General features: G+C 45.7%; 1 protein-coding gene across 4 annotated transcripts in view; it reads right to left on the bottom strand.

Annotated features, from left to right (window-relative positions):
* FERMT2 (FERM domain containing kindlin 2) overlaps nt 1–16076 on the bottom strand; it is a 90822-nt gene that overhangs the window by 11838 nt on the left and 62908 nt on the right. For all 4 annotated transcript variants that reach the window (XM_079993814.1, XM_079993815.1, XM_079993816.1 and 1 more), the window contains 6 exons: nt 14913–15020; nt 13348–13482; nt 8108–8157; nt 4875–4999; nt 1905–2011; nt 614–835 (listed from right to left, as the gene is read on the bottom strand). In XM_079993814.1, the coding sequence (XP_079849940.1) occupies nt 614–835; nt 1905–2011; nt 4875–4999; nt 8108–8157; nt 13348–13482; nt 14913–15020 (747 nt within the window). The remainder of the gene's footprint in view (nt 1–613; nt 836–1904; nt 2012–4874; nt 5000–8107; nt 8158–13347; nt 13483–14912; nt 15021–16076) is intronic.

Below are 16076 nucleotides of genomic sequence, written 5' to 3'. Positions count from 1 at the left end.
AACTGGTAGGACAGACACTACAGGTGGAGAGAAATTTCTTAAATTCTGGTCTGGAGTGGGCAGAGTGGAAGGAACAAGAGAAAAACACAGCAGAGGCAAACAGCCTGAACTGAACGTGTGACGTTACATGCTCACCACCCACCACTTCTCAAGCAACTGAACAATTCCCACTAGTGGAAACAGGCACGACCACTCTCCAAAGCACAGGGAAGTTGACAAACAGATCACACACCTCTGTACACCATGTTAATGAATCTGGAATGATCACCAGTATTGTAATTATGAACACAGAGCAGACTCCCCACTCCATCTTCAAAGGTGCATTAAGGAAACAGCAGATAGGAAACACCATCTTTTAAAACCATTTCTTTTTTTTAAACCACCTAGATTTTTCAGTGTCATCAGTGCACACAATGCTTGGCTTCAAAATAACACAGCGAAGGAGAGAGTCTTGCCCCCAGTGACCTTACAATCTTATGTCCAATATTGAGCTGGCCAGCATAAGGAAGCGGGTCCAAAGTGGAGGAAACGATCCTTTGGGCGTATTTGGAAATCCACCCACCTTGTTTTCTGGACAAAGGCTCCAGCAAAATAAGACTCCAAAGTTAAGTACCTGCTTGTTTTTATACTTCTTCAGGTATCGAGGGGAAACCAGACATTCAGGGTTGATGTCGGTGGTGACCTGCTCAGCAATTATCTGTGGGTCTGGGTTCAGATGCTGCATTTTCAGAAAAGACAAGATGTTCTGAACTTCCAAGTTGTATGAACTGTCAGCCATGGTTTTGCCCTTGGAGGCTAGCCGGCAAGCTGCCATCCAGTGTGCATACTGCTTCTCCTACAGTTTGAAAGGAAAAGGAGGCGCCCATTAGCCTTTGCTTCATTTCACTCTGGTTCTGACAATTCCAGATCTGAAATTCTTGGTATATACACGGTAAGCCAAACTTAACACCAAATGCATTTGCAGGATAACCAACCATAAGAAAGGAGACAAAAGGGCTCATCTTGCACAAATATTGTGGCATTCTGTTTTGTAAAGTTGTGCTGGAATTAAGTTTCAATCCCAGTGAGTGCTGAATCCGAATACCGCATCTGTGCATCTTTGCAACCCTGTATTTTCACCTTCATATTGTGGGTTGTGGGTGGGAGAGACACATATATAAAATTGGTAGCTTGTTTATGGATTTGCAAACTACTACGGGATATGGACCAAAGAGTTCCACTAAATGTGCAGCTGAAAATAAGCCACCTTTAGTTACTTCTTCTGTTAAATTGAGAAAAAATTGCTTTTGCCACTGTTGCACCTCACTGGCTCTTGCTGCCAGGGATGGGGTCAGCACTGAGAAATGTCCTCAGGTTTTTGCTGGCAGCCACACAGTGATGATTTGTCACCTTAAACACCTTACAGGGCTTGGACCCAGGCTATCATGATTCTTCCCACCTGTTAAAAACTTCTGTGGGAGGCTCTGATCTTGTGGCCTGCCACTGAGGACAGGGCCTCATTGTTGGTGGTGTCTAGGTTCTGGAACTCCCTCTCTTGAGGAGGCCTGCTTAACCCCTTCCCTCAAAGGCCTACAGACAAAATCACTCTGTTCAGATGGGCCTTGGATACTGACTGATTCTCAAGGGCACTGCTGTTTTGGTGTTTCAGCTGCCTATTTTCAGTTGGTTCAAAGAAACAAATGCACCTGCAAGCAACCCGCACATAAAATAAACTGGGTGCTACAGTACCCTTGGTAACACTGCCTCCAAACCTCCTTGTCCATAAGGCTCCATATGCAGGGCCAGCCAGTCCCAGAATTTTGTGGTTCCCAGGAGAGCCCTGCAACACTCACCACCTACTGACTCTTCACAAATAAGCACGTGCAGTATCTGCCCTGTGACAAATCCCCACGATGCAAACTTACGTTATCACAACGGAGCCAAATTTCATTCATGCCTTCAGCCACGGGGATCAGAAGTTTGATGTTGAACTTCTGGCCAGAGATGTTGACATCAGGAGTCACCTCACACCCTACAATAAAAAAGAGCAAGGTTTTATACTCTGCATAAGGATGTGGGGGTAGATAAGATGTGTTATACTACACGATGCAGGAAGTAGTCTGGTTTTGGGTTCAGTATTAGCAGATAAGGATCACGGAAAGGGTTGGAATGACTCGTTCCTGGATTCCCATTTGGACACAGAGGCAGCTGTGAATGAAACTGAGGCAGGATAGAAAGCACAGAGCAAAATAATAATGGCCTACTATTCATAATAATATGGGACGCAGGTGGCGCTGTGGTCAGAAGGTCGGCGGTTCAAATCCCTGCAACGGGGTGAGCTCCTGTTGCTTGGTCTCTGCTCCTGCCAACCTAGCAGTTCGAAAGTACACCAAAAAGTGCAAGTAGATAGGTACCGCTCCAGCAGGAAGGTAAATGGCGTTTCCCTGCGCTGCTCTGGTTTCGCCAGAAGCAGCTTAGTCATGCTGGCCACATGACCCGGAAAAACTGTCTGCGGACAAACGCCGGCTCCCTCAGCCAGTAAAGAGAGATGAGCGCCACAACCTGCTTGGACACTCCAGTCTCTGACATGGATATCCTACCCCCACCTTTTCATCTCAAAAGTGAGGTTTGCTTATTTTTAATTTCATTTATCCAAAAGAAAAAGAATACAGTACAAAAACACAGGAAAGGGAAGGGGAGAAATACAGCAAAAGGACCAATGCAATATATATATATATATATATATATATATATATATATATATATACACACACACACACACACACACACACAAGGTACACCACGACTTCTTCAAACCACAAAAAGTTCCAGCTGCATATATTAAAGTTGCCAAATGTCCACAGCTGCTGTTGTTGTGTCCTTTTCTTAAGTCTTTGCTGGATGCATATGGAATAAAGTTCTGCCAGGTGGCGTAAAATGCTTGTAGTTTTTCTTGCCTACCCTGGATTTTATGTGCAATTTTCTCTGCTATTGCGAACGTTCAAATCTGAGAACCTAAAACACCATTTTAATCAGTGCTTGGGGAGGGGTGTACACTACTGAAATGGTGAGAATACCCCAATGTGCAGGTGGATCTTGATGAATGTGGGCACCATCTTCAGGGCTGCAGCTTTTAACACAACCCTCCTCTAGAGAGGGAAGCAGTGTGATTCTTAAAAGGAATCACTTTTCTTGGAAGCAGTGAATGCAATTTTAGTCCTTTTTCAGCTCCTCCTAAAGAATTCTTTTAAAATTCAGTCAGCAGCAGCAGCAGCTTTGTTCAAAAGCTCCCAAAAAGGTATTCCAGGCTTCCCTTCCCCAGAACACATCCTCGTAGCTATAGTCTGAGGTCATTTGGCAGCCTCTCCCCGTTTCTGCCTCAAAGGCTTTTTTTTTTTTTTTTTAAAGGATGTCAGCCATGCCTGTTTCACAACCCTCCAAGCTGGAATACTTTACTGCTGAATACAAGCAGAGCTGGTAGCCTTAGGAATGTCAGATGCAGCAGAAATTCCTTGCAAATGGTATCTGAATAAATGTCTCTGCATACTAAAAGGGATGGGGGGGAATGCTTAAAACCAGGAAATGCTATTAGATAATAAAATAGCATAGTTTTGATTAGACAAAGTAGCACTGATTTTGTTTCTCAAAAGGTTTTTTTTTTCATGTCTTCTAAAAGCTCCTCATTGCAATTTGCTTTACCCTTTGCGTAGTTAAATTTGGGCGCATACATATTGCATTACGATTATGATTATTATCCCCCCTTTTCCTGACAGAGATAGAAATAAGAACAGCTAAAGTCTCTCTCTCTCTAATTTACTTATGCAGAATGAAGTCTTGCTTTCAGACCAGCAGCAGAACATTCTGTAGGGACTCTGCTTGTCACAGCCACACATACAAGGGTTTGTTTATGGCAGATAACGCAGTAGCACCATCTGCTTGGGAAATGGGGACACAGCCATGCTATTCTACTCCATGAGCCAACTAAACCCTCTAAAAGTTATTAATGTGGCACAATGGCCAACGTAAGGTAAAGGTAAAGGTAAAGGTACCCCTGCCCGTACGGGCCAGTCTTGACAGACTCTGGGGTTGTGCGCCCATCTCACTTAAGAGGCCAGGGGCCAGCGCTGTCCGGAGACACTTCCGGGTCACGTGGCCAGCGTGACATCGCTGCTCTGGCGAGCCAGAGTCGCACACAGAAACGCCGTTTACCTTCCCGCTGGTAAGCGGTCCCTATTTATCTACTTGCACCCGGAGGTGCTTTCGAACTGCTAGGTTGGCAGGCGCTGGGACCGAGCAGCGGGAGCGCACCCCGCCGCAGGGATTCGAACCGCCGACCTTTCGATCGGCAAGCCCTAGGCGCTGAGGCTTTAACCCACAGCGCCACCTGCGTCCCATGGCCAACGTAGCCTTCATCAATTCTGACAGCCTTCAGGACGGCCTCTTCCCTGCCTCCAACAAAACAGTACGACATGACTGACAGAGGGGTGAAGTAGCTGCTGAACGATCTCCCAGTGGGATGATATTGCATGACAAGCGAAAAGGAATGTTTATGCCCTTGCGTGGACCAGGGTTCTTCTGCCCATCTAGGTAGCAAGCAAAGACACCTTGACCACTTTTATTTAAGTGCTGCAGAATTTAAAAACAAACCAGTGAACCACGAATGCAGCACTAGAGGTGAAATGGGAAGAGCTATACCAAAATTGCATGTATTCCCTGACTGCCAGCCACATCCCCCCATCTCCATGCCCCCCCCCCCCCGCTATAAATGTACACACAGAAAGTATTGCTTTGTTTTATTATGGTGTTTTCTGTTTTGCTTGACTATATTCCTCAATTCTCTGAAAAAAACCCAATCGAAAAACTGTTTTAGAAAAACCCTGCTTGCCTTTTCTTACCTCTCAAATTCATCTGGTGAGCCGGAGTCCCATTGGATTCTTCTTTGCTCTTGTAACAGGAAATAGATGTGTCTTTGAAGGTGCACCAGTACTGCTTGTAACCCTTCAGCGTCAGCTTCTTTGGCCTGTTAGCAATTAATATGAATATGAGGAAAAACCATGTTTGCACCCAGCATGTATCACATGCAACTCAAGTCCAAGAGCAATCTCCAGAAACTAAATCTGAAATGGTGGCAGAATGATAACCTCCGCCTAACCGTGTATGATGGTTCCCACCATTCCTGTGAAGATTACAGAAAGCCCGTAGCCTACGTGTATTTCACTTTATGTGCTTTATTCAGCTTTATGCACACAGCAAAAAACAAGAACAAAAAATGGAGGAGGGTCTCAAGAAAAACAACAACTTTGGCCACCCACCACTGAACCCAATACGTTTTGAGTATGAGCTATTTTGGTTTTCGGCGCAATCCCCAGAATGGAACCCCTGGCTAAGTTGCAGGCTTATTGTATACAAAAGGGACACATTGCCTTGGCTCATATTTTCATCAGGAACCAATGCTGAATTATGGGACAGAGGAATGGTATGAGCTTGCCTGCTTACATACAGATAACCCATCCCATGCAAACTGGGGCTTCGATATGAATGGTCAACCATGCAGCTGCCCCATTGACTTGATATTCTTTTCTACCCACCATCTTTATTTTATTTTTTGGAGGGGAACTCATCAGCATAAGCCTCCGTGTGAATGTGTGAAGGTACTGCTTCACACAGAAGACGACGAGATGACCCTTGGGGTCGCCTCCAACGCTACAATTCTAAGTCTCTGCAATTCTAAGTCATAGTGTGTGATGCTGTGTTGTGTTTTTACTATTTTTTGTTGGCAGCTGCCCAGAGTGACTGGGCAAGCAAGCAAGCAAATACCTCTATATCTGCAGTTGCTGAACTTCCCCTGCAACGCATAGCTATAGTCAGGTGTTGAACTGCATTTTCCAGGCTCCATCAACCGGATACCCCTCAGCTATTTTGGACTGCAAATCCCAACAGCCATGCTGGCTGGGGCAAATGGGAGTTGTAGTCCAGAAAGAGCAGAGGAGCACCCGGTTGATGAATCCTACCCTGTAATATGTGGTGCAACTCAGCTGTGGTTTTTTTTGTAATCTGCATGGGCTGGCAATGACTAGGCCCCTCACAAACCAGAGCACTCTAGGCAAAGTAGCAGCAGATTCTAGAACCCTGCTGCAGTTGTGCAGAAACTGCTTGAGTAATAAATCAACGTGGATAGGTTTCTTGGAAGGCAGGATGTTTGCCAGCTGCTGCTGTTGCTGCTGTTTATTCTTATTGCGCTTGTGATTCAACAGAGGCATAGGCATTTGCCTCCAGTTCCTGCTCTACAGTGCAGCTTTTCGTTTTAGCACCAAACAAGGTCCTACTTCACCCCCATGCTGGCCTTTTGGCCATTTGCAAGAAGGATTACCCATTTCACATGCCCCAAAAACACACTTCCTGGTCTTTTGAGAAATCCACAGTGGGCCCAGACTGATATTTTTTCTCCTGAATCCTGCTGCTCACTTAAAAAAAGCAAAAACAATAAGCCAGATTTTAAGCGCACTCTTTTTCTAGGGCATTGTACTCAAAAGTGTTTAGCCTGTTATATCCTTGCAACAACCCTGAGGGCTAAGTCTGGCAGACGGCATACAACTTGCCACATCACCCAGCAAGTTTCACAGAGAAGGGGCCGTTTGAAGCCAGGTTCCCTTCGTCATCTAAATCCAACATTCTGTCAGCACCACGCTGGCTTCCACTTTAAAACTGCAGCTCTCTGATACGTCTCAGGTTGCCTGATGGTGTTTACAACAAAAGGAAATGCCCAGGAAACAAAAGGGAAAGGCAGTTTAGCGTCTCCCCACCCCACAATATGAAAAGAATTGGGGTGGGGATGGAGAAGCAGCTGCCTATAACACACTGATAGCCCAGAAAGCAGCCCACGTTTTAATGTGCTGCCTTGCAAACAACCGTTCTCCACTTCCTCTACATACCTCGCTATATTACACATACAACCAATTCCTGGATTCCTGTCATGTCCAGAGTATGGTGGGTATTAGCTTGCAATAGACGACTAAGGCTGCCAAGACATTAGTCAAAGTCCAGACACAACTGTTTCCAGTTTCCACATGCCCTGATCCAAGATAATACTCTTCCTCTCCCCTCCAAATAAAAAGCCTTATTTAAAAATCAAAATAATCTGACTAAAGAATAGCGCAGCTAGCCTAAAGCTGGTGTTTTCTGGCAGCTTAAATAGAGCAAACTGGCCGGAATCAAGCTTGTTTATTATCCATCTATGTGCTCATGAAGTCCAAGGAAGGTACTGGAGTGATATTTCAAGCTACGCAACAGTCCCTAATTTTAGGACAGCTGGGATGGCTGCCAGGGTGAACTCTATCACAGAAAACATTTCAGCACCAGCTACTGATCTAAGGAGTAGTAAAGGACCTGAACCAGTTTTAATATCTAAAACGTAAGATGCTGGGTCTCAAACCCTTCTGCAGTTCTTATCCTCCAATATGGAAGCCATTGGCTGCATCCAGTGCTATTCCCAATTTAGAGCAGACCCACTGAAATGAATGGAAATGACTCATGGAGGGCCATTAATTCAAATGGGTCTACTCTGAGTAGGACCAGCACTGGATTCAACCCATAAATTCGAACAATGGGTCACTTCACGCACAGACGTATATACAATTCTGGCGTTATTCATTTAGCATGGAGGGATGGATTGCAGGTACCAAATCAATCACCACAACTGATGTTTTCATACACTTCAAATCACTTAATTTCCCAAAGTGAAGTACACAAGTACAGTATGTGAACCTGATCAGCGTGCAGAGATTAGCTGCGGTTATTACTGCATAGCTTGAAATATTATTCCAGTACCTGTCTTGGACTTCATGAGCACATAGGTGGATAATAAACATACTCAAAGATACTCTTAGTTGTCAAGCCCTGGCCTGGCAGTGAAAATAAATCCAGGGGCTGAGTGCATATGATGTTTAAGCCATCTGTAACATTAAAAAAAAAAAAATCTACTTCCTAAGTATATGTTGTAGAAGCTGCTTCAGGTTTCAAAGCCAAGCTGAGGGAGCCCCTAGAGATTCTAGGAAAGAAGCATTGCCATTTTTATCATTAAGGTTCGCTGATCTTTGCTGCACTCCCAGGATTTCCAGCCAATACTTACTTGAAGACTTTAATGAAGTCGGCAAGCTCCGGGATCGAAGTGATGTCACCCTGAAAACAAGACATCAGCCATTGTGTGTTTCATGTGCCAGAAACAAGAATCAGTACTGGGAGGGGAAATGCTTTGGGGACAGCGATTCAGCTTATTAAAATGCTTGCAGGGTTGCTTCAAAAAGGCAGCATCCTTGCTTGAGGAGGAAGAACAAGAAAAAACCTGATTCAATTGAAATAACAATTATAGCAACAAAACTTCAAGGACTTTCTGGCTATGGATGGCCAGCTAGAAAACTGTGTTGTTTCAGATCTTTGGAGAGGCTAAATGGTCTGGTTTTTTTCAGATGCTTTCAAACAAGAAATACAGGCTCCTATTTAACTTTCCAGTGCAGTACAGTATTATATTCATACCACTGAGCCTAGGGCTTGCCGATCAGAAGGTCGGCGGTTCAAATCCCCGCAACGGGGTGAGCTCCTGTTTGGTCCTAGCTCCTGCCAATCTAGCAGTTCAAAAGAACGTGCAAGTAGATAAATCGGTACCACTCCAGCGGGAAGGTAAACGGCGTTTCCGTGCGCTGCTCTGGTTTCGCCAGAAGTGGCTTAGTCATGCTGGCGACATGACCTGGGGGAACTGCATAGGCTCAGAATAATTTTATTTATACATACCGAGTCCATGTTAAAATATTCTCTCTTGCCTTTTAAAACAAGATCATGGCCTGATTAGGTGATGTGCCCAAGGGGAAAATCTCATTGTGTGTAGAAGGTCCAGGGTTGCATGTGGCGGTCCCACGTGACCCAGCCCTACTAATTTAGTCCCAGTCCTTCTTTATTGGAGCAAGGAGGGTTTGAAGTGGGCCTTCTGCCTGCAGCTGTAGAAGTCTCTGCTCAACTGGGAGCCCCTTCAGAACTCAGCATGGAAACGTCTGGGATAGGTGGGCAGGGATGCGAACCTTGGGGGTGGGGCCAGCATGTTCCACTCCATGCCCCCAACACACTGATATTTCCTCTTCAGGCATTAATGCCTGAGAAGGACTCATGTGGGAATCTACCAAAAAAACGTAGACCATTCCAGACTGCGGTCAGCTCCCCACAGCTGATGACTGTCTGTAAGAGAGTGAACCTTGCTTTGCAACAGAGAATGGCAGTTGTGCCTCCAAAGCTATAAATGACTTCCAATCCACCCCTCTGCCCTTGGGCACCATACGCAGCTCCTTCTCTTTCAGCTGCTGAGGAATCAGAAGCTCAGGCCAATAGAATCCTGCCTTTACTGGAATGGGCATTCCAGTAAAGCCAACCACCTGTCTCCTGGATCCTTGCCCATCCTGGCTTATAAAAGCTAGCCGGAAAGGGCTGGGCGATGGGCTTCGTGGGGTGGTGAATGCTTCCCTCTGTGAGGGAGCCTTCCCAGACCCGCTGAAAGAGGCGGTTATTAAACCGCTTCTTAAAAAACCATCTTTAGATGCAGCCACGATGGCCAACTATCGCCCAGTCTCAAATCTTCCATTCTTGGGCAAGATGATTGAGTGAGTGGTTGCTGAACAACTCCAGGCACGCCTGGAAGAAGTGGACCATTTGGATCCCTTCCAGTCGGGATTCAGGCCTCATCACGGGACTGAAACTGCTTTGGTCGCACTGGTTGATGATCTCCAGCGGGCTAGGGACAAAGGTGAGAGCTGTTTCCTAGTTCTGCTGGATCTCTCAGCGGTGTTTGATACCATCGACCATAACATCCTTCTGGACCGTCTTGAGGGGCTGGGAGCTGGGGGCACTGTCATACAGTGGTTCCACTCCTTCCTCCTGGGCCGTGTTCAGAAAGTGGTGGTGGGGGATGAGTGTTCAGACCCCTGGGCTCTCACTTGTGGGGTGCCTCAGGGTTCTGTCCTCTCCCCCATGCTTTTCAACATTTACATGCAGCCGCTGGGAGAGATCATCAGGAGGTTTGGGCTGGGTGTTCATCAGTATGCGGATGATACCCAGCTCTACCTCTCTTTTAAATCAGAACCAGTGAAGGCGGTGAAGGTCCTGCGTGAGTGTCTGGAGGCGGTTGGAGGATGGATGGCGGCTAACAGATTGAGGTTGAATCCTGACAAGACAGAAGTACTGTTTTGGGGGGACAGGAGGCGGGCAGGTGTGGAGGATTCCCTGGTCCTGATTGGGTAACTGTGCCCCTGAAGGACCAGGTGCGCAGCCTGGGAGTCATTTTGGACTCACAGCTGTCCATGGAGGTCAAATCTGTATCCAGGGCAGCTGTTGACCAGCTCCATCTGGTACGTAGGCTGAGACCCTATCTGCCTGCAGACTGTCTCGCCAGAGTGGTGCATGCTCTGGTTATCTCCCGCTTGGACTACTGCAATGCGCTCTACGTGGGGCTACCTTTGAAGGTGACCCAGAAACGACAACTAATCCAGAATGCGGCAGCTAGACTGGTGACTGGGAGCGACCGCTGAGACCATATAACACCGGTCTTGAAAGACCTACATTGGCTCCCAGTACGTTTCCGAGCACAATTCAAAGTGTTGGTGCTGACCTTTAAAGCCCTAAACGGCCTCGGTCCAGTATATCTGAAGGAGCGTCTCCTCCCCCATCGTTCTGCCCGGACACTGAGGTCCAGCTCCAAGGGTCTTCTGGCGGTTCCCTCACTGCAAGAGGCCAAGTTACAGGGAACCAGGCAGAGGGCCTTCTCGGTAGTAGCGCCCGCCCTGTGGATCGCCCTCCCATCAGATGTCAAAGCAATAAACAACTACCTGACATTCAGAAGACATCTGAAGGCAGCCCTGTTCAGGGAAGTTTTTAATATGTGACATTTTAGTGTATTTTTCATCTTTGTTGGAAGCCGCCCAGAGTGGCTGGGGAAACCCAGCCAGATAGGCAGGGTACAAATAATAAATTATTATTATTATTATTATTATTATTATTATTATTATTACTCAAACTTGCAGAACTGGATGGACACAGATTCCAATGGCTCTTGCATTTCAAGACAAAGGCATTCCAGAGTTGCATGCAGAGCTTTGCTTAGCCAACAGCTAATTTCCTTTCCCCATCTGTCCAAATATGCACATGCTTCTGTAGGAAGAGTTCTCAGTGTCTGAGATGAGTCTTCCCAGTGGAGGCAATAACTTTACAGCAACAGAAAGAGCAGGGATCATTTCGAATGAGTCTTCAGGAAAGCATGTGCCTGCATTTAAATTGTATCCTCCGATAAAGAACAAACTATTGAAACTCAGCAGTGAACCGATGAACTGGGTGAATGATTCAGTGCCTGATTTAGGGCAGCACAGCTAGTCCCTCCCCCCACTATGTGCCAAGTTGAAGGGGTGCCCGCCTTCTCAAAGCCTGGTAAGTGCTTGCCCTGCTTTGGGAAGGAGGTGGGAGGGCTCTAGGATTCTAGAGTAAGTGAATCATAAAATACTTGAGAGCCAGTGTGGTGTAGTGGTTCAGAGCGGTAGACTCCTAATCTGGGGAACCGGGTTCGTGTCTCCACTCCTCCACATGCAGCTGCTGGGTGACCTTGGGCTAGTCACACTTCTCTGAAGTCTCTCAGCCCCACTCACCTCACAGAGTGTTTGTTGTGGGGGAGGAAGGGAAAGGAGAATGTTAGCCGCTTTGAGACTCCTTAAAGGGAGTGAAAGGCGGGATATCAAATCCAAACTCTTCTTCTCTTCATCATCATGCCACATCATCCAGTTTTTGTGCCTCAGATTACTCAACGAGAGGAACACTATATGGTGAGCTCCCCATACCCCACATTATTTAGGTATTATGTCTCTGCACCTCTCTGTTATTTTTCTTTTGGTAACTCTGCTGCAAGTTGATAGGTAACGGCTTGATTTCCACTGCACTTTGCTTGTTTCTCCTTGCCTGGGCCTCTCTAAGAGACCCCAGCTCTTTGCACTGATCCGTCTGGTCCAATTCCCAAGACAAGAGTGAGTCCCACTTAACACTGCTCAGTTGGCATTTAAGTTGCATGCTGGAAAAAAATGGGGAAAAGGAAAGAACCCCTGTGCTAGGATAGGAAAATTTAACAGGTATGCTCCATAATCTAAAGAGGACGAAATCCTTACACCACAGGCAGCGGGGCTAAATGGGTAACTTCCATTAAAACTTCTGCAGATTCCCCTGTTTTACACAGTAATCTTGATATCCTTCCTTCGATTTATTTACACATTTTAAAAGGCTGAGAGACTGAACCAAGTTGAAAGATAGACAACTTCAAAGACTTGTGTTGCAGCCCAGCATAAGCAATCATGTAAAAAATTATATGTGAGAGCAGGATGCTTATCTCTGGAGGGTGAAATCTGCAGTTCCAGAACAATCCAAGTTGGTGCACAAGGGATGTGCTTGGCAGAACTATGTGCTTGGAATTCCTTGGCAGTGCCGGGTCTCTCAGAATAAGCACTCTTTAATGACGCTGGGCTGTATAAATGAACCCAAAAGAGACTCATGCTCTTGCATCAAGTTTCTGATCTGCAGTGTTTACTGTGAGCAACATAATTCCTAAGTGCAAAAGTCTCCTGCGCAAGTTTCGCTGAAACGAATGGAGTTGTGCAAAAGCACGACTGGTTCAGAGCTCCCACCCATTGCAACAACACTTGTGCCGGAGAAAATTTCGCATGGAATGCATTTCTGGCTTATTGCATCACAACAACAGGTCTGCAAGAGAACGAGGAAGGAAGCAGGAGATGACTGCTTCAATGGAGACTCTTGCAAGGGGATCCAGGGGGGTCTCGCTTCCATTCTGTTCCATTCTGACAGTTTGCTAGACGCAGTGTTTCCCAACCTTGGGCCTCCAGCTGTTTTTGGACTACAACTCCCATCATCCCTAGCTAGCAAGACCAGGTGTCAGGGATGATGGGAATTGTAGTTCAAAAACAGCTGGAGGCCCAAGGTTGGGAAACACTGTGCTAGAGGGAGCTGCTGGCCTGCTCTCTGTTGAGTCAGCCCATCCACTGTAGACGATCAGTGACATTACAGCAGGGGTATGGAGCCTGTGGCCCTCCAGATGTCAGGGATGGTGCAGCAATATTTGGAGGAACACAGGTTCCCATCTCTGAATTACAGTTATAAAACTGCATAGTCTTTAGCCTGTTTCTTCACTGTGAGAAGTCTGTTTCTCATTTACAGATTGAGCTGCTCTCAAAATGTTCATTTAGGTCTATCCACTCGACTGCATGTTTTCTTCCAGATTGCCAGCCCCAATGCTTTGGCAGAAATGTCAAGATTGAAGCTCCCACTTCCTGCCCTTACCAGAATTGTGGATGTCTTCCCACCTTCCAGAGTAATCTCCAGATCAGAAAGGGCAGCGTCAACTTCATCAACCTCTTTGTCACTGTTGTTCAAGTGATTTTCAGATGACATGATGGACAGCTTATTGATGTGGTACTGCAAGAAAGGAGTAAAGAGCCAAATAAAGACTACTGTAAATGAAACCGCACTTTGGCTAAGAGAAGATTGCCGTAACCAAATCCTCAAAAGAACTCCCAGGGCGGGTGGGGAGGAGTAGCTTTTTCTGCAAGGTAACATTCATGCCTGACATTTTCCTGTGAAGCTACTGTGTAATATATTAAGAGTGTGGAGCTTACTGGGTGGTGCTAAACTTCTTCTCCACTTGAAGCTCTCCAATTTATATTGGCAAGACCAAAAGGTTCCAAAACCTTTGTGACCTGTTCAGAGCTTGGTGATCTTTTAAGTGTGTGTCACTTATAAGACCAATTCTACTTCCAGAAGATGGCAAATGTGGTGCATCTCTTTACCGTGATGCTAATTCCAACTACCAAATTACAGAGGTATTTAACACTAGTCCTACTCAGAGTAAACTCCCTGAAGCTAATGGACATGCCCAGGATCTCGTCTGCAGTACAAATATGATCCAAGTATCAAACCACTACAAAAAGTAATGCCCCCCCCCAAGAATTCTGAAGAATGTAGTTTGTTAAGGGAGCTGAGAATTGTTAGGAGACCCCCTCACAGAGATAAAAATCTCAGTGTGCTTTAGTAATCCCAGGGATGTCTGGGAACTATAGCTCTATCAGTATTATAGGTATCTCTTAACAAGTTACTTGAAGGTCTCAAACATAAATGTTAGGCCTTACAACCTTAGGTTTTTTCCTGCACAATAGCTGTGGTCTATTTCCCACACAGATCTACAGTTTCCAGAGTTTCCTGGGGAAAGAGATGGATTGTTAAACCACTCTGGAAACATATCTTTGAAAGAGCCAGGCAGCATATCAGTAAAAAGGACAGATACAGGAGAATGCCCCCACTTGAAATAATAATTATGTGGTGCCCCCTTCAAGGGAATAAAGTGTGAAGGGGACTTGAGTTGGCATTAAATCTGTTTATATGTGCTGTACTGTGTGTGCCAAAAATGGCAAATTGTGTCCTATTCTAGAGAAGGAGGGTAGAATGTATTTTTGGGAAACCCAGGGATTATCACCAGCTGTTTGAGAGGCTCAGTGCCAGAACCCTGTGGTTCAGTAACCTAATGTACTTGTTATTTGCTTAAAAGCCAACAAAAAAAGGAAAGATGGATACAAACATGTTTGCGAAAAAGAATCCAAATTCCTTTGCTTGAGACATAACAAGGAGGAAAATTATTTTGAAATCACCTAAAAAGGTTCAAGTAAGCCCTAAAAAATGGGGAAGAAGCCAAGATCTGTCAGAAAAAAACATTCTAGCCACTGAAAAAATATAGGGCAAGACGCAAAGCTCAGTCAGCATGTCAGAGGCACTAATACTTTCTAGAGAAAGGTATCTTTAAGATGGCAAAAATAAAAAGTTCAGAGATTTGCACCTACAGCATCTCCACTCACCTGCAATGCTGCAAACATCATCATTTCCTCCTCTGTGCACTCTATTTCTTCCAAAAGAATAGCCCATTTCGACTGCTCATAGAGTTGGTTGATTCTGATCGCATCGTACTATGGGAACATGACCATATCATTTGTACAGGACTCTGCTTAAGGGATTATAGCACATAGCTTTTTGTAGTCAAGTAATAAAATCCTGTCAAATCATTAAGGCTTTTGAATGCCTTCGTTTCTATTTGCTGCGTCAGTCTGAAATACAGTGGTGCCCCGCAAGACGAATGCCTCGCAAGACAGAAAACTCGCTAGACGAAAGAGTTTTCCATTTTGGAGGTGCTTCGCAAAACGAATTTCCCTATGGGCTTGCTTCGCAAGATGAAAATGTCTTGCGAGTTCCTGCGGGTTCCCCCCCCCCTTTTTCTAAGCCGCTTATCTGCTTATCCGCTAAGCCGATAAGCCGCTAAAAGCCGCTAATAGCGCTAATCCGCTAAGCCGTCAATGGGCTTGCTTCGCAAGACGAAAAAACTGCTAGACGAAGAGACTCGCGGAACGGATTCTTTTCGTCTTGCGAGGCACCACTGTACCAGAGCTTGCATATGGCAGATGAAAACTTCCAGCCCACTAGGGAGCTAGTATATATCCAGCCATTAGTCACCCTCACTGCTATAAAGGAAAGACATCACAAAGAAACCAGCTATCCTAAATCTGCTCAGACTGTTTGCCCAGTCCTACACATTTTCCAGCCTCATTTGCAATTAAGCCTTTTGTTTTTGTTCTATCAACACAGCTTAATTAGTGGTGCTTATAGATATAAGTAGGATGAAGTAGTGTCACCAAACAGTCATTCATTACCTAACAGTTCTGCAAAAGTTTGGGCTGGGTTGCCCATCAGATTATGACTGTTCCAATTTCCAACCCCATAAGGCAGACATGTCCAAAGTCCGTTTTGGGGGCCTAACCCGGCCCGCCAGTCGGTTTAATCCGGCCCCTGTGGCAGTTTATTTCCTGGGGTAAAATCCTTTTAAAAAGGCTCAACAACTTCAATCCTAAAAAAAACGGCAACAACTTTGGTCAGCCCTTCGCTTCATCAAATCTGGCCCTCTTTGAAAAAAGTTTGGACACCACTGCCATAAGGAGGGAGCCCTGCAGATAATACCTTTCCTAGTCTTC

This window comes from Podarcis cretensis, assembly GCF_951804945.1.
Source record: "Podarcis cretensis genome assembly, chromosome: 1".
Lineage (NCBI taxonomy): Eukaryota > Metazoa > Chordata > Lepidosauria > Squamata > Lacertidae > Podarcis > Podarcis cretensis.
This window is presented reverse-complemented; position numbering and strand designations above follow the sequence as displayed.